Source organism: Neomonachus schauinslandi, chromosome 3, assembly GCF_002201575.2.
Source record: "Neomonachus schauinslandi chromosome 3, ASM220157v2, whole genome shotgun sequence".
Classification (NCBI taxonomy): Eukaryota; Metazoa; Chordata; class Mammalia; order Carnivora; family Phocidae; genus Neomonachus; species Neomonachus schauinslandi.
The window spans coordinates 138,695,479-138,722,147 of record NC_058405.1 but is presented as its reverse complement, the minus strand read 5'-3'; the positions used below and the strand labels follow the sequence as shown (position 1 = coordinate 138,722,147).

Below are 26,669 nucleotides of genomic sequence, written 5' to 3'. Positions count from 1 at the left end.
AAGGGCCTTAGGACTTTTGAACTGGTCAGTGAACATTAGCTTCAACTTAAAGTCACCAGCTGCATTAGCCCCTAGCAAGAGAACCAGCCTGTCCTTTGAAACTTTGAAGACAAGCATTGACTTCTCTTCTCTGGCTATGAAAGTCCTAGATGGCTTCTTCCTCCAGTAGAAGGCTGTTTTCATCTACATTGAACATCTGTTGTTTAGTGTAGCCACTTTCATGAATGATCTTAGGTGGATCTTCTGGAGAACTTGCTGCAGCTTCTACATTAGCACTTGCTGCTTCCCCTTGCACTTTTTAATGCTGTGAAGATGGTTTCTTTTCTTAAACCTCATGAACTAACCCTGCTAGCTTCCAACTCTTCTTCTGCAGTTTCCTCACCTCTCTCAGCTTTCATGGCATCCAAGAGAGTTAGGGCCTTACTCTGGATTAGGCTTTGGCTTAAGGGGATCTTGTGGCCAGTTGGATCTTCTAGCCAGACCACTAAAACTTTCTCCATATCAGCAATAAGGCTGTTTTGCTTTCTTATCATTCATATGTTCACTGGAGTAACACTTTTAATTTCCTTCAAGAACTTTTCCTTTGCATTTACAACTTGGCTAAATGCTTGGTGCAGGAGGCCTATATTTTGGCCTGTCTCAGCTTTCAACATGCCTTCCCTTACTGAGCTTAATTATTTCTATCTTTTGATTTAAAGTGAGAGACATGCAACTCTTCCTTTCACTTGAACACTATACGGTTATTAATTGGCCCAATATCAATATTGTTGTGTCTCAGGAAATAGGGAGGCCCAAGGAGAGGGAGAGAGAGTGGGGAATGGCTGGTTGGTGGAACAGTCAGAACACACATTTACTGATTTACTTTGTTGTCTTATACAGACATGGCTTGTGGCATCCCAAAATAATTACAATAATACATAATTACAATAATAATGTAAAGGATCACTGATCATGATCACATGACAAATATAAGAATGATGAAAAAGGTTGAAATATTGAGAGAATTACCACAATGTGACACAGAGACATGAAGTGAGCAAATGCTGTTGGAAAAAAATGGTACTGATAGACTTGCTGGATGTCGGGTTGCCACAAATCTCTAATCTGTAAAAAATACAATATCTGAGGGACACCTGGGTGGCTCAGTCATTAAGCGTCTGCCTTCAGCTCAGGTCATGAGCCCAGGGTCCTGGGATTGAGTCCCACATCGGGCTCCTTGCTCAGTGGGGAGCCTCCTCCCTCTGCCTGCCATTCCCCCTGCTTGTGCTCTCTCTCTGACAAATAAATAAATAAAATCTTTAAAAAAAATACAATATCTGCAAAGTGCAATAAAGCGAAGCACAATACAATGAAGTATGCCTATAAATGATTAGCCCTTCACCAAGTTCCGTGTGTTTTTAGGCTAAACTTTAAGCTCTGTCTTCAAGTTTGTCTATTAAAAATGTCTTAAATTTAGTAGGTACCAATTCAGTGTTTTACTTGCATAAGCACAACTTATGTATTTGATCAAGGCTTTTACACTTATAATATTCATTTTAGGGTCCTATTACATTAATTAAATATTAATGCTCTAAGCATATTTTTCATAGCCTTCTCTGTTTCTTCTCCACTGGAGAATATTGCTAGAAATTAAAAAATAGTGTGGTTTATTATCCATGTCATTGGCATTGCATTTTGATGATAAATTATTTTTAGAAAATGAAAAAAAGATATATAAGTAGAAGAATCCCCTCTGGGTCTCCTCATGTGTTCCTCTGAATAGCAATTTTATATTTCCTCACTGTTTTTCCTGAGATTATTACATATCTTCCACAGGCATCTATAAAATACTAAGCCATAGTCTTAAATATTCGAGATACTTTCTGATGAGCTTCTAATGAGATTTTTTTGAAAATACTGTATGTGGTGTAGACATGCTCACACAATAGTAGTTTGAAGAAAACAGTTTTCAATATGTATAAGGCATTTATAATATTTATTTCTTCTATTCTTTAATTGTCACAACAGGGCATATTGGGACAGTCAGTGTGTTTAAATTTATGACTTTTCTGGATGAGAAAGCAAAGATTAATGAGTTCTTGGCACATTGTGAGGATGAGAATGTCTCAACTACCGTTACAATAATCTAGAGATAGTGAGGGATGGCAAAGCTGACCCACAGAAGCTCAAGGGTGTGGGATGGAGACCTCGGAAGCTACTGAATTACTATTATGTGTTTTTGCCAATGTATAGACAGCAATCAAAGTTGGCTTCAAGACTTTGGAACTGAGTAAATAGAACATTAATGGCTCATTTGGCACATATAGAGCATTTTGGAAGCTCTCTTTCTTCAGGAGGAGAAGGGGTTAAAATGATAAACTTGGGTTTGGAATGCTGAGTTTTTGGTAGTATATGGACCTCTGAGTTGAAATGTCCTATAGGCAACTGGTGATGTGGAGCTAGAGCACAGAGAAAAGGTCAGCACCAGAGAGCCATCTCTGAGAATCATCCCAGAGGTTACTACTGAAGACACCAATAAAAAGAAGAGACTTTGTCACCTGTCTAGTTAATATTGTTGAATTCAGAGTCAAGTTCAATTTAGGACCGGAACTGTCAAAATTAGACTATGAGATAGAGGAAGCAAATGTTCCCAGAGCTCAACTTGGTGGATTAGGATGAGAAACTCTGAAACCTAAATCTGAAAAATAGCAGAGGGTGGCTGAGAGGAAGTGTGGCTAGAGACATAGCAGAATGAATTCAGAGCCAAAGGGAATTAGAGATGGAGCGACATTCAAGAGTGAGGCAGGAGAAGCAAGTAAGCAAAAGAAGGAAGTTTCTCGGCTGATTATATATCTGGCCCTATCGAATTTGCTGTCTTTTCTAGCTGACTCTTGCTCAAAGGTTAATTCTTGGATGGCCAACCTGCTTTATTTTGTAGGATTCTTTTTTTTTTAAGATTTATTTATTTATTAGAGAGGGAGAGAGAGGAGGAGAGGGGACAGAGGGAAAGGGAGAGAGAATCTCAAGGAGACTCCCCACTGAGTGTGGAGCCTGGTGCTGGGCTCCATCTCACCACCCCGAGATCACTACCTGAACCAAAACCAAGAGATGGATGCTCAACAAACTGAGCCACCCAGACGCCCCTGTAGGATTCTTATATTATGAGAATAAATAAATCCTTAGAGGGAGAATGTGGAAAGAGAAGGTTAGAACGTCAAAGATTGAATCTGGGAATATAACTTGAATAGGGGTGTCAAAAACACAGAAAAAGAAACAGGAGTGTATAATGTATGGAAGCCAAAGTTTTAATATCCAGCTCGTGATTAAGTGGTAAAGGGTTTAAAGAGGACAAGGACATAGATTATTTGGTGGGTTTTGTGATCTGGTGATCAGGAGATCATAGACAAGCTTCCAGTGAGCCATTCCTGTAGACTGAAGATTGTAAGCCAGCTGATGGGAGTGAGGACCTGGAGGTATGCAGATGGAAACAGCATTACCAAATGAAAGGAAAGACATTTCCCTTTAAGGGAAAAGGGAAGATCCAGACATAGGAGATAGAAACAATGATGGTAGAGAGGAAGGGCCCCCAATCCCACAGAAATGACAGAAATGAAAAACCCTAGGAAAGCGCTTACCTCCACAGACAAAACATGACTTTTCCCTTGGGCCTGGACAAAAGAATACTGTCCTGGGTACACTGATATCGAGAATAAGGTTGAAAGTAGATGAGGAAATGTATTAAAATCTTTGATTAATCCTAAAGTTCACTGAAAGCAGAATAGAAACAAATAAGTAAAAATCTAGTTAAGCTTTATACAAAAAATAACATGTAATGAACAAACCACAGACTGGGAGAAAAATCTCTGCAAAACATATAAAGGACAGGTATCCAGAATATATAAAGTACACCCAAAACACAATAAGCAACAAGCAACTTGATTTAAAAATGGCAAAAGATCTGAACAGACATCTTACTAAAGAAGATAACTCCCGGCAAATAAACATATGAAAAGGTGCGCAACATCCTATGTCATCAGGGAACTGCAAGTTTAAACAATGATGAGATATCATGAAACACCTATTAGAATGTCTAAAATTTGGGGTGCCTGGGTGGCTCAGTCGGCTAAACATTTAAGTCTTGACTTCAGCTAAGGTCTCACAGTCGTGAGATCAAGCCCTGTGTTGGGCTCCGCGCTGGGCTTGGAGCCTACTAAAGATTCTCTCTCCGTTGCCCTCTGCCCCTCCCCACTGCTTGCTTGCTCTCTCCCGCTCAAAAAAAAAAAAAAAAAAAGATGTTTAAAATTCAAGACACTGATAACAGCATTTGTTGACGAGGATGTGGAGCACCAGGAACTTCTGTTCATTGCTGGTGGAAATGCAAATTGGCACAGGCACTTTGGAAGATAGTTTGGCAATTTCTTACGAAACTAAAATACTCTTCCCATGCAATCCAGCAATCATACTCCTGGATATTAAGCCAGATGAGTTGAAAACATGTCCACACAAAAACCTACACATGAATGTTTATAACAGCTTTATTCATCATTGCCAAAACTTGGAAGCAACCAAGATGTCCTTCAATAGGTGAATAGGTCAACAAACTGTGGTACATCCATATAATGAAATATTTTTCAGTGATAAAAAGAAATTAAAAGCTATCAAGACATGAAAAGACATGAAGTCACCTTAAGCGGATATTGCTAAAGGAAAGAAGCCAACCTGAAAAGACTGTATACTGTATGATTCCGACTATATGATGTTCCTGCAAGGGCAAAATTATGGAATCAGTGAAAAGATCACAGGCTACCAAAGCTTTGGGGAGACAGAGGAAGAGATGAATAGGCAGAACACAGAATTTTTAGGTCAATGAAATGATTCTGTGTGACACTATAATGGTAGATACATGACATTATACATTTGTCAAAGCCCATAGAATATGCAACCCAAAGAGTGAACCCTAATGTAGACTATGGACTTCAGTTAATAATAATATATCAATATTGGCTCATTAATTGTAACAAATATACCACACTAACGTAAGAGGTTAATGCTGAGCGAAACTGTGTGTGCTAGGGGAGGGAGGGAGGTTTATGGGAAATCTCTGTACTTTCCACTCAACTTTTTTGTTGTCTTGTCTAAAAAATAAAGTCTATTAATTTAAGAAAGAAAGACTGAAAAAAGGAATGGAGTACTGATACATGCAACAACATGAATGAGCCTTGAAAACAGTATGCTAAGCAAAAGCAGACAGACACGACAGGCCACATATTATGTGCGTCTATTTATATGAAATGTCCACTACTTTAAGAACCAGGAGTTATAAAAAAGAACGAACTAGATAAATAAGATGGTGAAAGGGAGGATCCTGTTACTATAATAGGAGGAAATAGTGTGAATATGTTCTACATTTAAAGAAAAACTAATGTGTTTCTCATTAGAAAATAGCCTAAGAGGAATTTTTCTGTTCATACAATGATTATGATGTTATAAGGTTTTTCTAGCATCAAGGTGTTGATACCAAGACTAAATTACTATGCAGTGTAGCTTCCTGCATTTATACCTGTGCTTGGTAATTGGAGAAATAATAATGACCTTAATAGCTAGAACTCAAGAATGGCTGGGTCAAACTGTAGCTCAAACTGACTTCTTACACAAACTCTGAGTTACAAAAATGAATGGAGTAAATAGGCAGAATGAGATATGTAGGTCAACCTGCTTATAAAAATAACCTTGACAGGGTTATATAGGTAGATATTGTTGTGAAATTTCTTTATACCATGAGAGGGAGTAGGCCCAAGTTTACTGGGTCGTAATATCTATTTATCTTAGACAAAGCAATCATGGCTTGTAGGGCTGTTGGACTGTATCAAATAGATGACAATTGCTAATTATCAAATAAGATTCATGATTTGCAAAAATGGAAGATGGTTATTATTCTTAGAATAAAAAGAGTGCTTAGTAAGTAGTAAAAAAATAGAATGTCCTGTAAAAAATAAGCAAAGACACAAATAGGCCATATTAAAAAACAGAGATAACCAACAAGTTATGGAAATTATAACCAACAAATTTGGAATTATGAAATTATTATCAATATCATTGGTAACCAAATAAATGTAAGTTAATGCAAAAATGAGTGCTGATTTAATCTGTCAGACAAAATTTAAAAAGAATAATAATACCCAATGTTGTACAAGGAGAGGTAAATGAATTCTCTGATGACTGTTAGTGGGAGTTTAAATTGGTAGAGAATTTTTGGAAGAGGAGTAGGCAATAGCTGTTAAGATTTTTTTTAATGCACATTTTCTTCAACTAAAATTTCACTTCTAGGAATCTGTCCAACAGAAGTATCGTCCAAGTGCACAAAGTTGTATTTATAAGAAAGTTCACGGCAGTGTTATTTGTAATAGAGAAAACTTGGAAACAACATGAATGTCAATTAATGGGTACATTCACCTCCTAGAATATTCAGCAAAGATTAAAAAGAAATAAGTAGATTTCTTTGAACGGACATGTCAAGTTTTCCAAGATATAATGCCAAGTAAAAGAGAAGGTATAAAACATAACCTATAGTCTGATCCCGCTTATGTTTACAAACACCCCCAAAACTCAATATTGTATGTAGGCAGTTAATGAAAAAAAGGTCCAGAAGAATACTATAAATGTCTCTTAAGGTCGTTCATTGGGAGGGGAGTAGTTAGCAGGATAGTAAATGAAGAGGCATCTGTAGATATTTTATTGTATACCCTTCTATACTGTTGGATTTTTTTTAACAAAAACTAAAATTTGTGTAATACTAGGAGTTATTAAAAAATGTACATGCATATTAACAAATTAATATTAGTAAAGCACTGGGAATATTTCCTGGTAGAGAGAAAGTGCTATGTAAGTGTGTGTTAAGTTAAATAAATAAGTTCAAATGTTAGGGCTTTATCCTAAGAAAATAATTATGAGATGTGTGAAGATTTAATTGCAAGGATATTTAACCCTAAGATTGTTAAAGTTAGAAGCAACCTAAATGTCCAGCAGTAGATGACTAAGTGAAAAATATTAATCCATACAGTGAGTGAGATTTTTGAATGAAAATTTTTAACAGCTATATTGAGATATATTTTACATGTCATAAACGCACCCATTTCAAAGAACAATTCAATGATTTTTAGTAACTTCATGAGTGGTGCAACAATCAGCAGTTTTAGAACAGACCCCTAATAAGTTCCCTTATCTCATTTACAGTTAATCTCATTACCACCACTAGCCCGGGCAACCAATAACCCACTTTCTTTCTGTATAAATTTTATTTTTCTGGACTATACAATGGGATATTCTGCATTGGTCATAATAAGTGATAGCTAATTATAAAAAGTGAAAAAAGTAGATAAAATATTACATATAGGATTAGCGTATTTGAATTTATATGGCGAGAGAGAGGAAAATTTGAATGGCAGTCTCCAAAATGTTCATAGTGGTTACCCTTGAACAGTAGAAATATGAGTGCTTTTTTTTTTTTCTGTTGAAATCTTATGATCCAAAAAAGACAATTCAAATTATCTTGGAAAGGACATGGCTCCTGAAATGGGTTCTTTCAGTAAATGAAGAGGCATGGCTCCTGAAATGGGTTTTCCCGTCAACGCAGTGAGTAAGAGAGTGGGAATTTAGAAGTGCCTCGGGATATGAGAAGGTTGTTTTTCTAAAGTCTCCCACGTCGGGAATGGGAGCGAATAGAAATAAGGTTATCAGATAATATGCATGATTCAAGTGCTCAGCAGACCAGAGCCTGCAAAAAAGTCCAGGAGAGTAGGCCCTGATGCTGCCAGGCTGCCTGCCAGGAATCAGCCCCAGCCTGTCTACCCTTGGATAAGCTTGGCTTCTTAGGGATCTTTTAGCCAATACTAGCCTCAGGAAGAGAGGTGAAGATAGTGGAAGGGAGATTATTCCAATTTTCCTGGGGTCCCAGCTTTGATACCCAGGGGCAGAAGCAGGAGTACCTACATGCCCATCTCCTCAGAAGGAAAAGCAGAAGAGTAAGTTTCTTTCTTTCTTTCTTTTTTATTTTAAGATTTTATTTATTTGTCAGAGAGAGAGAGTGCACAAGCAGGGGGAATGGCAGGCAGAGGGAGAAGCAGGCTCCCTGATGCGGGACTCAATCCCAGGACCTTGGGATCATGACCTGAGCTGAAGGTAGACGCTTAACCTACTGAGCCACCCAGGCACCCCATAAGTTTCTCTGTCTACTTTATTTGCTGCCTTGCTCTTCCTCATCTTTTGTGAATGAAATGCACCCCCGTCCCTTCTCTTTAGAGGGTTAATTCTTTTTTTTAATTTTGTTTAAAGATTTTATTTATTTATTTTTGAGAGAGAGGGCGTGAGCACGAGCAGGGGGAGGGGTAAAGGGAGAAGCAGTCTCTCCACTGAGCAGGGAGCCCAAGGCGGGGCTTGATCCCAGGACCCTGGAATCATGACCTGAGCCGAAGGCAGACGCTTAACTGACTGAGCCACCCAGGCGCCCCTAGAGTGTTAATTCTTAAAGAAACAATTTCCAAAAGTATGTGTTGAATCAATCTATTCATGCCAATGTTCTTTCAAAGAAAGTGGGGACTTTATGTCTCTGTGTATTTTTGGGAGACTGTTTTCTTCAAAGAGGGCACAGGTGACATTTGAAATAAAAATCTGACCTATTGTCTTTACTGAATTTGCCTAGGAAGAAAATTGCAGTGAACCAAACTATACCTCTGGAAGCAGGAATTTTCTTTGGAGACTCTAGAAAACTTCAGACTCATTTTTTACTATTTTATTTATTTATTTATTTAAGATTTTATTTATTTATTTGTCAGAGGGAGAGAAAGAAAGCAAGCACAAGCAGGGGGAGCGGCAGGCGGAGGGAGAAGCAGGCCCCACTGAGCAGGGACCCTGACGTGAGACTCTATCTCAGGACCCAGGGATCATGACCTGAGCCAAAGGCAGACGCCTAACCAATGAGCCACCAGGCGCTCTTCATTTTTTTACTATTTTAAATATTCTATTCTTAAAATATGTGGAAGGTGTTTCATTATGTGAAAATAATGTGACTGCCTCCATATTTTGATACCTTATTTTCCAAATTACTCTACTTGAAGGCTTTATTTAATGTTCGAGTTACATCTCCTGTTTCAAATCGGTGGGGTCCACCCAGCTCAGTGACGTTTTGCCTTATAGTTCCTGCCAGAGGGCGGGAGGGACCTGCGACTGCAAATCACAGGGTCAGCGCAGAGGCAGATGTTGCCTGATGGTGGGAAGACCTTCTCTCACCCATGACTTTAGCGGATAGTGATGTGGTTCTTCAAGCTATTTGCCTTCAGGAGTGAAGTCCATAAAGGGGATGGCCCGAGGCCCCTCAAAGAATCTCCAATGTAGACCTCCAGTGTCCTTTAATGATGAATAATTGGACCAGCCCTGCCCAGGAGGCTTTAATAACCTTTCTCTGTGGTCTGTAAGTTTGAAAAGGCTCAGTACCTACTGTCTTTCTTTAGGACATTGATGGAAGGTCCCAGTGCTCCCCTTTTATGCTTATTAGTGACACTTCTCATGAGTTTCTAGGGCTAAAGGGACTTCTCTGCGCTGTTAAATGATTTTCAGTTTAACTCCCTTTCCGAGTGGTATGTTGTAAAGATTAATTAGCCAATGTTCATAAAGTGCTTTCAAGCTGAAAAGCACTGCACAAGGGTGTACAGACTCAATAGCTTCTTAGTCATCAAGGTTTTTTTAGACCTTTTGTATTCAGAAACTGGATGATGAAGGCCAAATTAGTATTTTTTCTTGGAGGAGGGGGACTTCAAAAGGAGAAGAATAGAGCAATATCACTCTTTCTTTGTTTAAAAAAAAGACATCTGTTGCACTGGGACTGAAAAAAAGACATAAAAATTTTTATTTTTCATTATCTCCTATTTCCATACTGCTTCTGCTTCTTCTCACTTCCTCCTTTCAAAATGCATTTGCCTGATTCTCCTGGATATTTATTTAGAAACTCATTGGATCATACTGTCATGTAGGTGTCCATAGTGGAACTGACTCTGGCCTCAGAGTGTTGAGTTGTTCTACCAATAAATGACACAGGGAAATCATTCTCTTTATAAATCAAGATCCCCTCCCAGTTTGCAATGTGTCATAAGGGTATAATATTGTCTCCATCCTCAGTAATCTTTGGCAAATATATTTAGAGTTCTATATGATTCAGTTAAGCCTTTGATTGAGGCTGGAAAAGTACAGACTGGCCACCAAAGACAGAAAGAGGTCCTAGGAGAAACAAGAGACAAAGATGGATAACCTACAAAGAATTAGATTGACAGCTGACTATTTTAGCAGCATCAGCTGCACATGATAAGAGAATAATATCTTCTAAGTATGGAGAAAAATAGCTGTCAACCTAGAATTGTATACCAAACTAAATTACCTTTAAAGATTGATCATAGAATAAGAACATTTTTATACAAAACAAAAATAACACATTTACCAGCAATGCTAAAGGATATCCTAAAGGATTCAAAAAGAGAAAAATTATTCCAGAAGGACAGAAGGAGATGCTAGAAGGAATGAAGAGGAAAAAATTGGTAAACATGTGGGTAAATCTAAATAAAGCATGAACTAATAATAATAATGTGCAGTTTGTAGTAACAAATAAGATAAGCAAAAAAAGTAACATATATAACAGGAAGGTAAAAGTATTCCAGTGTCTTTATCTTATTTGGAAGGAGGCTAAAGATGTTATTTAGATTTTATTAAGTATATACATAGACTTTCTAGTTTTAATCACTAAAATAAAGGAAATGCCATGTAGTAGAGGGGGGAATCAATGGAATGAGACAATAAAATAAATAGCAACTAACTCAGTAAAAAGGGAATAAAGAAATTTAACATGGATCTCAGTAACTGTTCCTGGGGTTCTTACCCTACAATTACAAATACTAATTAACTATGTCAGGGAGTTCATATCAATACACCTACAGGATAAATGAAAAATGAAATAGTCTTTTTTTAAATTTTTTTAAGATTTTATTTATTTATCAGAGAGAAAGAGAAAGAAAGAACAAAAAAGAGCAAGAAAAAAGAGCTGGGCAAAGAAAGAGCAGGGGGAGGAGGAGGGTCAGAGAGAGGGACAAGCAGATTGTCCGCTGAGCAAGGAGCCCAATGTGGGGCTCCATCACAGGACCATGGGATCATGACCTAAGCCGAAGTCAGACGCTTAACTGACCGAGCCACCCAGGCACCCCAAAAATGAAATAGTCTTAATGATATGTGAACAGCTGTTTCTGGCTTGGGATGAAATGTTCACTAACAGCCTCATCTTGATGACACAGGACATCGGTTATGGGAGAGGAACCACAAATGTAAGGAACACACGTCTTTCATAATGGACAGTAAGCCTGCAAGACCTCTTCCCCAGAGAGAGATACTCCCTTAATGATACTTCATAGTAAACAAGTCTGCTCTTCGCTCTGGAAAAAGATAGGGTTTCCCAAGGCTGTTCATTATACAAACACCTTTGAAAGATAGAGCAGTGCCTTTGCTTGTAAGCTGTGCAGAAATGTGAGAGACCTATGGAGAGATATCTCCCAACAAATTTGAGTAAGTTTCTAAAGCCTCAGTTTTCCCATCCGAAAAATGGTATAAATGGTATGACCTATGTGATTACAAGGATCAGAGGGTAGAGCACATATAAAATGCTTAACATCATATCCAAGGACTGTGTCAATATCAATTACTACTACAAATGGTTATTTCTTGAATAAAATATGAGCATGTTTATTGAATTCTTTGTTTTACAGCTCATGGATGTTTCTACTGATTAGAATCACCAAATATTAGAACTAAAAAGGAAAGATTAGCCAGTGAAACCAGGCATTTTATAGATAAGGAAATAGGTTCAGAAAGGTTAAATGACTTTTTGGCTTTCACACAGAAAAGCCATACAAAGGACAACGGTCATCTAATTTAAAATTCACATTCTTTTTAATTATACACAACGCTTGGAGCTCAGTAAATATTGGTATCACAAATGAGTTGAAGCAAGCCCAGGTATATTAGAAAACATTTCACGTGGGGTGCCTGGGTGGCTCAGTCGTTAAGCGTCTGCCTTCAACTCCGGTCATGATCCCAGGGTCCTTGGATCAAGTCCCACATTAAGCACCCTGCTCAGTGGGGAGTCTGCTTCTCCCTCTACCCCTCGCCCCTGCTTGTGCTCCCTCTCTCGCTGTGTCTCTCTCTGTCAAATAAATAAATAAAATCTTTAAAAAAAAAAAACATTTCACATATTCATTTGGTCATTCTCTCTACCTACTTGCATAACCTACAAACCATATTAAACATGGTCTCTGAAGGCAAATAAATACAGGAAAGAAGGAAGGGAGTGAGAGAGGAAGGATAGAGGGAGGGAGGGAGGAAGAGAAGAGGAAAGAAAGAAAAGAAAAGAAAAGAAAAGAAAGGAAGGAAAAGGAAGAGAGTAAAATAACCCGTATCTCCTCCTCCCCTCCACCTCCATCATAGTCACTGCCTCCACAACAGAGAAAAAACAGGAAACAAAAGAAAAGTGCTTTCTGTGTGTGTAGGTAATGTTGAAAGTGGCCCCATTCTGGCTAACAACAGGGAAATTCTGGCAGAATATTTGGCAGCTTTATGTCAATAGCTTTATCCGGGCTTAGCAACAAACTTCCTAAGGCATGAGGGGGAGTAGTAAGGAAAGGGAATGAGGGGGTGACAGAAATAGCACCTCGTTCTAGGAGGCAGCATGTTGTAAGGAATGATCATCAGTTGTAGAAGAAGATGACCTGAGTTCCTGTGTGAGTTTGAGCAAGTTACTGAATTTCCTGATCTCTAAAATGTACTTAAAGTCTCTCCGTGAGAAGTTGATGTGCTATTCAGATGACGAAATGAAGTGAGCGTGTCTGGCACCTAGTAGGTCCTCATTAAACAGAAGTTCGAACCAAATTCAGTGAAGGAATTTATCCTGGAAAGATGTGTCAAAAATCAACTCACTGGTTTTGTACGTCTATCTACTCCCAATCCTGCCGTTTGTCTTTCTTCAAGAGCGGTGTTGCCGTATTAGCTTCTACAGCATTGTGCTACACTTCCTGGGACCCGAGGTCAGAGTTGAGTAAGCCCAGGCAGCCAAAGCAAGATTTTAATAGGAAAGAAATGATAGGGAATGTGGATTGTCCTTCATCTTTTGTCTTTCTCAAGCCCTCTGCAAAATCACCTTCCACTCTAGGTAATTGTGTTCTGCGGGTCCCACCGGCGTCTCCCGCGGCTCCTGCTATTCTCATCCCTCACCCATGGTGAACACTGCACTTCCGCCTTCGGGGCATGCAGGAGCGGCTCTGTTTTGCCACTGCTCTGTACCTCTTCACAGGACATTGCAGTGTGGGGTGTGTGTGTGTGTGTGTGTGTGTGAGAGAGAGAGAAAGAGACAGGAAAGGAGACGGAGGGAGGGAGGAAGAGGATGGAACAAAACATGCCCTTTTCCTTAGAGAAATCCCAAAGCAATCTTGCTCGTCACAATGTTCTATGTTGCGAAGAGTCTAGGGAAATCGTTCCTTTGGTTTTTACTTGGGGCATTTTCTCTCTCTTTGGAATCAGAGATTCCAGAGATGAATTTGAGTGAGAGTGTCAGGCAGTACTGATAAGTGATGATGAAATGAGGAGCAAGTCTTTGTTAGGATGGAGCCCACCACACCGAGCTGTTTCTTCCCATAGGAGAAGTGTGCTCTCTGAAAGGATCCCCAACCTTTCCTCAAACAGGCTTCTGTAGGATCATCCCACACATTTGCATTCACATCCAGTTATGTCAACAGAATAGTGGGCACAATTTGAGTTCTTTTGCACGAGGCTATTAGGCCCTGTGGCCCCTAAGTTCCTACTGGGCCAATCTACCAGGCATACTGAAATTTGTAGCTAGCGGTGTGCTAGGGTCAAGCTGAGAACCCTGGTAAAGATACACATGTACAAGGAAATTGACTCAGAGCCTGCAGCCCTCCAAATATGAATGTGGACACTTGCCTTACATTTTAGATATATGAGTTGATTCATTTATTCCTTTTTCACTGATCAAAGAAGGAATACACAGATGATTTAGGTACAGTTCCTGTATTAGTCATCATTGTTGCTTCACTATATGTGCTCATAGATGTTACTGTCCCTAGTTAAAGCTTGATTGAGACCATCTTAGAGTCAACTCTGAAAAATATCCCTTCTAAAGTAAAGATACTCGTATCAGTAATTCCATACTCAATTTCTGTGTTGAAAAGAAAGTATTATAATCAGGCCAATGCAAGGAATATAGCATTTGGTGCAGTAAGGTTTTAATGTTCTTAACACTCTCTCTGCCCCCAGGTTATGCAGATGTATCTTCCATTTTGTGGAATTGCCATATCTAATGCTCAGCTCTTTGCTGCCTCAAGGAAAGAATATGAAAGAAGCAGGGTGAGTAGAAAGAAACTCTGTTCACAACCCTCCAAGCTCTCTGACTTTCAAGGGTCTGTGAGTCATCATGTCTTTTAAAAACAGCAGATGATGTTTGAATAGTACAGGAGTCCTTTTTATTTGTTTAATCCTTCAAGTTTATGGTTGAAGATATCTTTGAAGCAGTAAGTGCAAATGGAGTGTATACAAATTCTCTGTTGTTTGGGGCAAATAGTACCAGCTTCTTTTAAAAATGAAATTAATTTCACATCTGTACTGTAAGGTAGTAGATATACTCTTATTTGTAGCCTTGAAACAATAACACACTTTAGCTATATTTTTACAATTTAGTTTCTTTAAGAAGCAAGATATGTTACAAATGATTTCACCCCACCTCATAGATTTTGCTTTTGAATTGAAAGTTTTTCTGGAAGAGCACCACAAGAGAACTGGACAATAATGCAAACACTTTTATAGGATTATAAAGAAACACATACAAAGAGGGACTTTCACCAGCTATCCAGGTAAATAGGAAAGAGAGAAAGAGAGAAAAAGAAGAAAGGAAGGAAGGAAGGAAGGAAGGAAGGAAGGAAGGAAGGAAGGAAGGAAGGAAGGAAGAAAGGAAGGGAGGAAGGAAGACTGAAAAAAAATGCTAAACTATCAAATAGATATTAAATTATATTAGGCTCATAATACAATAGATACAGGTAAGTATAGATAGGTACAGTAGATAATAGTCAAGCAAACCAATAAAAAATAATATAGTATCAGGTAGTGATAAATGCTATAAAAATGAAATGAGATGAAGAGATAGAGATTGATCACTGAAGGCTAGTTTGAGAGGATGCTTATTTCAGAGCATGATCAAGAAGTTCTTTATAAGATGTTATTTGAACTGAGACCTGAATGAAATGAAGGAGCACAACTACCCAAAGATCAGGGAAGAGCATTCCAGATAGTGGAAATGTCAAGTTGAAAGGCACTAAACAGGCAAAAGCTTGGTCTGTGCATCTAAGGAGCAGAGAGGAAGAACTCCAATAGCCAAAACAGTACTTAAAAAGAAGGACAAAGCTGGAGGTACCACACTTCCTGATTTCAAACTATAATACAAAGCTCTTGTAATCAAAACAGTATGGTACTGGCACTAAACACAGACACGTAGACCAATGGAATAGAATTGAGAGCCCAGAAATAAACCCATGCATATACAGTCAACATATATTTGACAAGGGAGCCAAGAATACTAAATGGGGAAAATATAGTTTTTCTCACAAATGATGTTGGGAAAACTGGATATTCACATGAAAAAGACTGATATCAGACCCCTATCTTACACCACTCACAAAAATTAACTTGAAATGGATTAAAGATATATATGTAAGACATGGAACTAAAACTTCTAGAACAAAACATAGGGGAAAGGCTCCAGCAATTTTTTGGATCTGATACAAAAGCACATTTGTGATCATTTCACAACATGTGATATATCAAATCATCATATTTTACACCTTAAACTTACACAAAGTTATATGTCAATTATATCTCAATAGAGCTAGGAAAAAAAGAAACAATGTGACTGGGACTAGAGGAGCAAGAAGTGAGAAATTCCCTCCCAAATTAGTGGTGACATATACAAAGCTTATTGATGTGGGAAATGAGTGACAATGACTTTTGGCTTGTACACCTGGCAAGTAAACAGTTGGGTAAGGAGTCTAAAGTTTTGGTGAGATGTCAGGACTCAAGACTCGTCGTATTGGGGAATGATCAGTATATAGATGATACTTAAAAGTAGGGTACCGAGTGGGTCAATCTGGAGGAGAATCTGTAGATAAGAGAAAGGGAAAGGTCCAAGGATGAGCTCAGGAGCAAAAGAAGGCACTAGACGAAGGAGGGGGGCCAAGACAAGGGAAGTCAAGAAACAGGGAGTGTTCAGCTGTGGGAAGAGCCTCCAATGTCTGTTGAATTGCCCATCATCCAAGATTTTCTTCTCTTTTTCTCCCATTGTGGAGTTAGTCTGTATTATTTGTGAAACTTTTATCACTTGTTAGTAAAGCAACAATTTTTAATTAGAAACAGTAAAATTACTATGATGTGATTTGTCAGTGCAAGACTCAAGGCACAATTAGTTTTTCCTCTGAGATAAATGTTCTTGTATATGGGTCCCAGGGGCCCTATCCACACAGTCACAACAAATTGAAAAGTTAAATAATTGTTCAGTTAATATGATGCATCTGAAGAAATAGTCTGGATGATTAAGGAATAATGTTTTCCCCCTTAATAACAGGGAATTGTGTTGGTAATTATTCAGACAATTGCCTCATTTTTAATGTTATATTTAAATATGAAATTATTGCACATTGACTTCTTACAGCAATTTGCTGCCCAAATTTCAAACAGTCAGGATACACTCAAAACTTTTTTCACCTCCTGGTGTTTCTCCTCTTCAGGATCATAGAGCCACCCAGGCCCTTAGCTGTACTCAGAGGTTCTCTAATTTAAAGAAAATGCCACCAAGGATATTTGATCCTCTTTTAGATGCTCAGTGAACTAGACTCATTTCATGGATCCCTTAACTCATTCAAATGCTTTTTTACCTGAATAGACTCAGAGAAGAAATTTTCACATGTTTCCAATGGTTTCAGGACAAATCAAATTCATTACTAAAGTTGAAAATTGGTCATATCCCTGGGATGATCATCAACACCATCTACCTGAATAGAGGTGAATTTGAAAACCCACAAAATCCTTTTGTGAGAGGTCAGACCTGAGAGTGTACATCTTATTAAGTTCTGTTGAACGAAGCACCTTCTGGCCAATTCACTGGCTGTGTAATTTTCTGATTGCTGTCTGGTAGAAGCATAATACCTACTACCTGTACATAGCCCACTATTCTGAAATCTCTGGAAAGAGCCATGTTATTAAAAATTCCAAATAAATATTATTTCAATGCAAAAATTGCAAGCTAACTTAGCTGGATAAAATGAGAGGTTATTACCATTTGATTTTTAAGTGAGCATGCAGGTTTTCAAGTTAGTTTTCAAGTTAGTTTCAAGTTTTCAAGTCATTCATCTAAGGTTTTCTTTCTTTTAATTTGTGTTTTTCATTCTGTTAACAGAAATTTTAATGGTATTTTCTTTCCTGAGATATATTTTAGTATCTGTGTTTTCCTGGACAGGTGAGATGAAGCAATACTTCTTATGTAGAGGGATTAATGGGGATTTTATATATTTTTTGAAGGCTCTGAAGCTTAATTAGCATTCACCCCTATAATTCTTTCAGAGTTCTGTGAGAGATGTGTATTAGGGAAAATAAGTCTCAAGTCTGACCATGAACCTATTTCTTCCTGGGTGAGGAAGAGCTGCTTTGTAATTTTCTGAAATAAATGTTCTTTGGAGAGAATTTTCTGAAATAAATGTTCTTTGGAGAGAATCAGGTATTCATAATTTATAAAATGTTGGGTTTATACCTAGTTATGTTGCAGAAAAACTCCTGTGAAGTGGGGCTGGGGAGGGAAGCCTAGAGCTATAGCGGACTAAACGGGATTGTGTAGTCATTAGCTCCTCGGGAGATAGTCCTATAGCTGTATGTGGGATTTATACAGGATTATATGGATTGACACTATTATCAAGTTGTATTTTTCAGTTCAAAACTGTGTTATAAAACAAAATGATGGACTATGTCGAAACAATGATCAATGCTTTAAAAATTAGCCACACAAAAATATTTATATTTTATTACAGCAAACACCAAATGGAATTTTGAGAGGAAAAAAATTTTTTTTATTCAGTCCTATACCCACCTAAATACATCCATTTTATCTTTCCTAGGCTTTGCTAGAGGTTGTTAATGACCTCTTTGAAGAACAGACTGACCTGGAGAAAATTGTCAAGAAAATAATGCATCGGGCCCAAACTCTGTTGAAATGTGAACGCTGTTCTGTTTTACTCCTAGAAGACATTGAATCACCAGTAAGTCATCTTTTATCTGTCACACAGTGTTGAAGACTGTGTTAATGGACTGAAGTTTCATTTATTTGTAATTCAGCTTGTGAAATCTTTGCTTGAACCACTCGCTTCATGACTCTTCTAACCATGAGGTCACTTTTTATAAAATTAAAGTTTTTTTAAATTTCTTTTACATGTATTTTCCGTCTTGTTTTGCTGTCACCTTAGAAACATAGGCTCTTACGTTGATGGGGACCTTGGAGATCAATCCCAGCCCTGAGTATTTACAGATTACAGATTAGCTGGTTTGCCCCATGTCTCCCAGCTGAGTAGACGTTAGCTCAATGCCGGGCTCCCATCCTATTCCCCCAGCATGAGGAAGGCCGTTGGCATCTCTGGGTGTGGACTGCAGTCCAGACTGTGCTCCCCAGCCCTCTTATGAGGAGGAAGCAAACAAATGCTGGAGGAGCAGTGCCCTTTGCTTCTGGGGCTCGGACAGACTGTACTTGAGCTGAGAGGGGTGACAGGCCTCAGCTGGGCTGTGCTCTGCAGCAAAGGCTTGAAGGGTAGTTTCCAAGTTCTTTTCCTGTTGCTTCGGAGCTGGGGACGCTTGCACAGAGCACACACCAGGTGGAGGCGGCTCCTTGCCTCTTCCCTGCTGGGGTTCCTGTTACTCCAACGGCAGGCATCGAGCTAGTTCAAGGCCTCCGGCCTACAGCACCTTGGCTTTCAGGTTTCTGTTAAGCCCTTCAGCTCTTTGGGGGAAATCTGCTGGGTAAATATGCAACAGTATTGAAAATAATGATCATCATCAATCTAACTTCTTGAAAGTTAAATGTCTAAACCCTTAGCAGCAATTTAATATCTTTACTGTGAACTGTCTTCGAAGACCAGGAATTGTCTAGCTATTTAAGTACCGTTTTAATACTTCAGAGGATTATATTTTACTGTACTTTGCTTAGAAAAGGTTATTGTCTTTGCCTTCAGGTTTGTTTTCCTCCAAGAATAAGAACCTTAGGGTAAATTTTAGAGATGTAAAAATAAGTATCATAAAATTTACAACATGAAGTTTTTTTTTTAAGATTTTGTTTATTTATTTGACACACAGAGAGAGATAGTGAGAGAGAGAGCACAAGCAGGGGGGAGCGGCCGGCAGAGGGAGAGGGAGAAGCAGGCTCTCCGCTGAGCAAGGAGCCCAATGCGGGGCTCGATCCCAGGACACTGGGATCATGACCTGAGCTGAAGGCAGACGTTTAACCGACTGAGCCACCCAGGCGCCCCACAATGTGAAGTTTTAAAAAATCTATACATGTTTAAAATGTTGAGGCGTGTTTGCCCATATTTTAGCAGAGCTTGGCGTTACTTCTACATCAGCAGGTGTGGTTTAAACAAACGATAGCCTTGCCATTATCCTGTGATTATGTAAAACTCTGTGGAACCCTGGGAGAACACCCCCCCCCCACAATAGCCCACATTTATGGAATGCTCTGGATGTTGTGTGAAGTACTTGAGTTCATGTAATTGCCCCTCATCCTTATGAAGTAGGTATTATTATCATTCTCACTTTATAGAGGAGGAAATGAGGCTCAGAGAGTTGAGTGACTTGCTGGAGTCTCCCCCCACCGCCGGACTCTAAAGCCCCAGAAAGGAATGGGGAGGAGTGGGGGTGCTCGGTGGTACGATGATAGTCCTGGCAAGCTGTAGGCTCTCACCAAGCAAGGGCGGGAAGAGGCAGCTGTTGGGGCCTCAGCTTACATGGGACAAAGTCTGCTGGTAGGGGTTCTGGGGTAGCTCAGTAGCCCGATGATGTAATCAAGAGCCCAGCACTGTCCACTTCCTGCCCACGTCTCAGTGCTCAGCTGCGTTTCACCCTCATGGGCCAGGATGCTGACACAGCCCCAGGCAGTGTGTCATCATGTACCAGGAGAGGAAGAAAGGAAAACTTCTGTTCACCTAGCTCTCTTTTTCTCAGGGGAGAAAGTCTTTTCCACAAGAGTTTTTTCCCAGCTGACTTTCCTGCAGGATTCACTGGTCAAGAATGAGATATTGCAAAAAAAAAAAAAAACAAACAAAACGAGATATTGCTTACATCATTCATATTCTTGATATTTTTCTATTCTTCACTTCTCAGTCTCTAATACAGGTGTATTCAAATGTTCAGCATAACTGAGATTTATCAGTATCTTCTTGTCCAGTTCTGTAGGTCGCTGATTTAGTTGTATTAATATTACTTGTTCATGCGTTTTTGAGTTTGGGATTGGAGGTCATTTTGATGGGAGGGTGTTCGTTTGTTGGTGCCATTGTTTTCTTTGGTTCTTTCTTGTACTCCTCCCTCCCTGTCTAATAGTTTGTGCAGTCCGTGGCCCCTAGTCAAGAACAAGTTGGGTCTAGGGCGCCTGGGTGGCTCAGGTGGTTGAGCGACTGCCTTCGGCTCAGGTCGTGATCCTGGAGTCCCGGGATCGAGTCCCGCATCGGGCTCCCTGCTCGGCGAGGAGCCTGCTTCTCCCGCTGACCCTCCCCCCTCTCATGTGCTCTCTCTCATTCTCTCTCTCTCAAATAAATAAATAAAATCTTTAAAAAAAAAAAAAAAAAGAACAAGTTGGGTCTCCTGCTGTGTGGTAATATTACACTAAGCCAGAAGCAGCATGGTTCAGTGTCTGGGGGTGAAGCTAGGTCACCTGTTTCAAGAGAACATTTTTAGTCCCCATACCCCAGTAGAAGCTGAAGTTCCAATCATTGCCACCTGCCTGTTTCTGGACTTGGAGCACAGTAGGCCTGTGTCTTCAGGCTTGGCCCTTTAGAGACCTTTTCTTTTTGGTCTTCTCTGCCATCCTGCCCTTCTCTTTTTTCTGCTTTTTAACCTCTAGATGTCTTTCTGGTTTTCTCTTTCTGTATTTTTATCAATCTGTACTCTGTTTTTGGAAGAGAACAGATATGTCAAAGCATTAACTTATGGCATCATGTCTACTGGAGTTCCATATGCTACTTTTTACAATCGGGGGGAGACAAGCATCATTTCAGGAAAAAAAAAATCTGCTGGAAGTTTCCTTCCTCTAAAAATAACTTTTGCTTTTCTCTATTTTATTAGAATCATTCCTGAAAACAGAAACTTCTGATTATTGCCTTGTGATTTGAGTATTTAAAAAGCTGGTTACTGCAGATGTATGATATTTCCTGGCCTTTGTTCATTTGAGGGAAAGAGGAAGAAAAGAAATTGAAATCTAGCTATCGAAGGTTTGATTCATCAAGCTCCTCAGTGTTTAGAGACTGCCTTCCTGAGCAGGCAGGTGTTAACTGATCAGTTCACTCAGTAGATGCCAAAAATAGAAATAAGGAATGCCTTTCCGGCCTCTCTCCTGCCAAAATTCATATTTTACCCTTTTTTGCTTCCCTTAAGTGTTTCAGTCAATCAATTTTAAGTGACTTTTTCAGTGGTATCTTCCACTAGACTGAAAAAGTAGAAAGATTGTTCCTTAGCTAGCTACCATTGACATTAGGAAAATTTAGTCCTTTGAACTGAATGTTCCCTATATAATATTATGACATTCCATGAACCTGTCCAAGCAATTCCTATACCTTCTGTTAGCTTCTTTCTAGTTTATGTATTTACTATTATCTCTACTTCTTTCTGTGCTTTGTCAAGGAAAGCAAGAATGCGGACATTTTCATGGTAAAGTCCTAAGGCACTTTCTCAGGACTAATGTTTACTCGTGTTCTCCTTTCACGGATCATCCCGATGGCTGGCAGCGACTGCCTCGTGGAGAACTCCAGCAAGGACTTCATAACTCAGCTTATAACCAGGAAGCTAGTTTCAGGAGCTCACTTCCTAAACCAGGAAGCATGACCTACACTTACTTTTTAATATGTTCCTTAACTTCTTGGTTCTTGTGTAAATATACATGCAATTAAGCCATTGAACTAGATGATCTTCCTGAATCCCACACTTGAAAGGAAGAGATGGAGGTAACTGTTACCTGATTGTTCCAGAACAGCCTATAATTCAATCCCCTCCATCCTAAATGGATGGCAAAAATCACTCCAGGTCACTTTCTTTCCATTTCCTTACCTTTTTTTAGCTTGTCTTCTCCCTATAAGGAAATCAATGTAAATTCTTTTTGATTTTTGTTCCAATTGCTTTTTCTAGAGTGCAAAGTGGCAACTATCTCAGAAAAACTCTGATGATTATCCAGTCATTGTTTTATATATACTCACATCATTAATCATTAATATATTATATTATATATTTGTTATATTAAGTCACTTTATTAGTAATTTTCTATCAATATATTAACTCACATCATTAATCACTTATATGTGTTAACTATATGTATATGTGTGCATATATATATATCCAACTTCTGAACTTCAATTCCCACTCCATCTCCACCACATCCTGCCCCAAATCTTTATCACTTCTAAGATTTCCTATTTCAGTTCATAGAATCATCATGTAGTAAGCAACTCAAGCTAAAAAACCACACAGTAGCTTCTAAGTGTTTCTTACCATTTACGTTCAATCGTTTGTCAGTTCTTTTGCTTTTATGTTGAAACCTCATTTCTACTCCCTTCCTCTCATCTCTTCTACTACTGTCTTTACTAATCTCTTAGCTCCACATTTTCCTCAACTCATTTCTTCACTTGCAAATGGGGCAGTCTTCCTTTCCATCAATTCTTAATACTCCTTCTAGTTCTCTTTCTAAAACATGCATCTGCCTCTCCCATGGTTCAGAATATTTGATAACTGTTGCCTACACCATAAAGTTCAAACTGCCCAAAATACAAGGTTCATCACCTCCGCTCCCAATTTAACTTTTGGCTGTTCTTTCTGGTCCTCAGCCTCACCCTTTCCCTTTCTTCCTCCTCTATCCCCCCTGCCCAGGTCAGCCTATGCATGCATTTGCCTCTGTATCTTGGTACATCTTGTTCTTGTGGACGACAAAATGCACCAGACATTTAGGGAGATAATTTCATCCAGGCTATTGCTATAGGGAGAACATTCATTTCTGAGGAACATCTCAAAAAAAAAAAAAAAGGAAGGAAGGATGAAGACAGGTCTTATTTTAGAATATGCTAGGGCAGGGTGGTCCTTTGAGGTTAGCCAATTCTGGAAGAAAGTGGTAGGAGGGAGATTTCTTTATTATTACTGTTTTATGGGGAGAGCAGGGCTCAAGTAAATTTCAACATTGTCAACTCTGTACTGACTATTTTCTGCACCGCCCCCCCTTCTATTCTTGATGTTTCTCTCAGCTCAGTGCCCTTGAATGTACTTGGGCTTTCTTGCCCACTGGCTTCCAGTTGAGTTTGACAAAAAAGAGGGATTAGCAGAAGGTTTTTTTGTTTTTTGTTTTTAGATTTATTTATTTTAGAGAGAGAGAGCATGAGCGGGAGGGGCAGAGGGAGAGGGAGAGAGAATCTCAAGCAGATTCCATGCTGAGCACAGAGCCTGACACAGGACTCGATACCATGACCCCAAGATCACAACCTGAATAGAAACCAAGAGTTGGATGCTTAAACTACTGCACCACCCAGGCGCCCCCAGCAGAAGGTTTAAAGACTGGAGGAGAGAGAAATTGGGGATAGTTATTCCTCTTGTTCTTTCTGTGCCAGTTGTTAGAGGTGGCTGGATTCTTCCAAGATCCCTTTCCATAGTTCTAGTGCCTCAAGGACACCAAAAGCATTATTCCCTCCTTCCTGACATCCTTCCTTCTCTCCCTTGCTCTCTGTGATCTTTAGACATGCTCCTTTAGACTGCAATCTTTCCAAAGTTGCTAGTTCCTGGGTATCTCACCATTTCTTATTGGTTTCTTTTAACCCTGCCCACACTTCTGTAACGAGTCCCTTTATTGAATTAGGTTCAGTTAAAACCTTTTCAGTGTTCTTTCTGTTTTCGGCCAAAACTGACCTATTTGGTCCCTCAACCCAGAAAACTTCTCCCACTACTCAGCCTAGAGCATGCCCACCGTTGAAGACACAGTTCACACAAAGACTTCTTCAACACCCTCTTCTGTGTGCTTGTAGAATTTTGAACATATATTGTGGTGAAATTATACTTTTGTGAACTGTTCCCCCCACCCCTGTACTATTTTGTGAGTCCCTCAAAGACAGGACATGATTTATGCCCCTTTGGTATTTCCAGAGCCCATAATGGTGCCTGTACACTAAGTATTTGATAGATGTTGATCGAATGAATAAATGATTAGAGTAAATTACTCATCATCATAAATGAGAAATTTATCAAGAAGGATGACAATGGATGATCATTTAGTTCTTTTGCCCTATAGAATCATTCTCTTGTGGAAAAATATAGATTAAGAAGACTAATGAAAAATGGTGATTATTAGATCATTCCTATTTTCTTTTTGGTGGCAGGAGTATCTGTTTGAGCACAGTTTTTGTTTTTTAAGTTATTTTTAAATTTAAAAAGACAGAGAGAAACCAAACCAACTAGTGCTTGATAAATATCCAAATCAAAAAGTCTTCTGTCCGTGGAGCTTTTCCAAAGAACAGGCAGAGGTGCTCGGGGATATTTTGTTTGCTTCACTGTGTACTGCCTTCCCCAGGGTGCAATCATCAGGGCTGATCAACAGCCAGGAGAGCTTGGAACCACTTGTTCAGTTTCACTGACCTATAAACCACTTCTGATATTTCTCTTAGAGATTCTCTTTTTACTTAGTGTATGTGAATGTGGGTATTTATTTATTTAATCTGGGCTCATGTAGTATATCTATTATAAAATCAGACTTGGATTTAGAGAATAAATTTTAAAAAATTAATGAGACCGAGAACTATACAATTGGTCCAAGTCAAGAATAAAGCATGAATTTTATTCTCTTCTTTTATGCTCTTGTCTGTTTTTTATTGGTCATAATCTCCACAGTGACACTATATATCCCATTAAATTGCACTGAAATATTTTAGCTGTTTTTGCTGTTTCATTTTTAAACCCAGGTGTCTGACTATAAATAATTTTCTACTTGAATGCATTATATTTTTTTTTTTTTTAAGATTTTATTTATTTATTTGACAGAGACAGCGAGAGCAGGAACACAAGCAGGGGGAGTGGGAGAGGGAGAAGCAGGCTTCCCGCTGAGCCGGGAGCCCGATGTGGGACTCGATCCCAGGACCCTGGGATCATGACCTGAGCCGAAGGCAGTCGCTTAACCAACTGAGCCACCCAGGCGCCCTGAATGCATTATATTTTTAATAAATATTTTAAAATATATAAATTGTTTGGGGCATGGCTGCCTAGAGTTTTGCTTTTCAAAAAAAGATACATTTGAGAGTGAAAAGTGGCACTTTTAATAATTGTTTCAGGACAACAGGCTTAATTAAAGTGGGACAGTCCATGACAACTTTGACATACGTATATCCTCAAGTATGTCCCCCATCACTTACTGTGGTGCCTAGAATTTCCATCATTACAGTCTTGTTTCAGATGTGAAGATTCTGACTCCAGGAATCCCCTTTCTGAATCACAGATAAATTACATAGGAATATGAATATATTAATCTATCATCAGTCATTGAAGTTTAGCAAAAAATAACTAGAGATGGCTCTAGATCATAAGTCAACAAACTCTTCTATGAAGGGCTAGCTAGTAAATACTTTAGGCTTTGTGGCCCATATGGTCTCTGTTGGAGCTACTCAACTCTACTGTTGGAGCAAAAAGCAGCCACAGTAATATTTAATTAATGAGTGGGCCCTGTTAAAATGCGACTTTATTTATAAAACCAGATGGTGGGGAAGATTTGGCCCATAGACTCTTTTGCCTGTCCCTGCTCTAGAAGAATGAGAGGCAAGCAGATCAGTCTGCATCTCCAGAAACGTATTACTTCTCTTCTGTTCATCCTGCTGGCCTCAACATGGACCAAGTCCCATGAGTATGTCGCCTTAAGGGCCCAATATTCTGATGACTTGGAGGGTTCACTGGCCATGAGTCTAATCTCAAATTGACCTACATTCAGAAAATCTGTAAGAGGATTCCACCAGCAGCCCTGGGTTCCTGAATAGATGGTCTAGACTAGGATTTCTGTGATAAATCCATTCTAAAATGGACTTGAAGCCCTTCATAGTCAGATTGTCTGGACTCAGACTAACTTTCTACACCTTATGGAGCCAAGGCTGGCTTTTCATCACTTTCTTGATCTTATCTGGCTTACAGTCATCAGTGGGTTTGTCCTCACAGTTTCCGTTCTCTGCTTATATTTGACCACTCTCTAAATGGGACTCAAGCCTGCTTCTCTTTTATTCTTACATTGTTTGCTATCAGCTGGAGGCCCTTAAATGTTGTATTTCTCTTACCCACCGTTCCAGATTCCC

General features: G+C 39.1%; 1 protein-coding gene across 1 annotated transcript in view; it reads left to right on the top strand.

The window, feature by feature from the left end:
* PDE11A (phosphodiesterase 11A) overlaps positions 1-26,669 on the top strand; it is a 375,594-nt gene that overhangs the window by 135,408 nt on the left and 213,517 nt on the right. The window contains exons 3-4 of the mRNA XM_021703017.1: positions 14,338-14,427; positions 18,234-18,374. Of these exons, the coding sequence (XP_021558692.1) occupies positions 14,338-14,427; positions 18,234-18,374 (231 nt within the window). The remainder of the gene's footprint in view (positions 1-14,337; positions 14,428-18,233; positions 18,375-26,669) is intronic.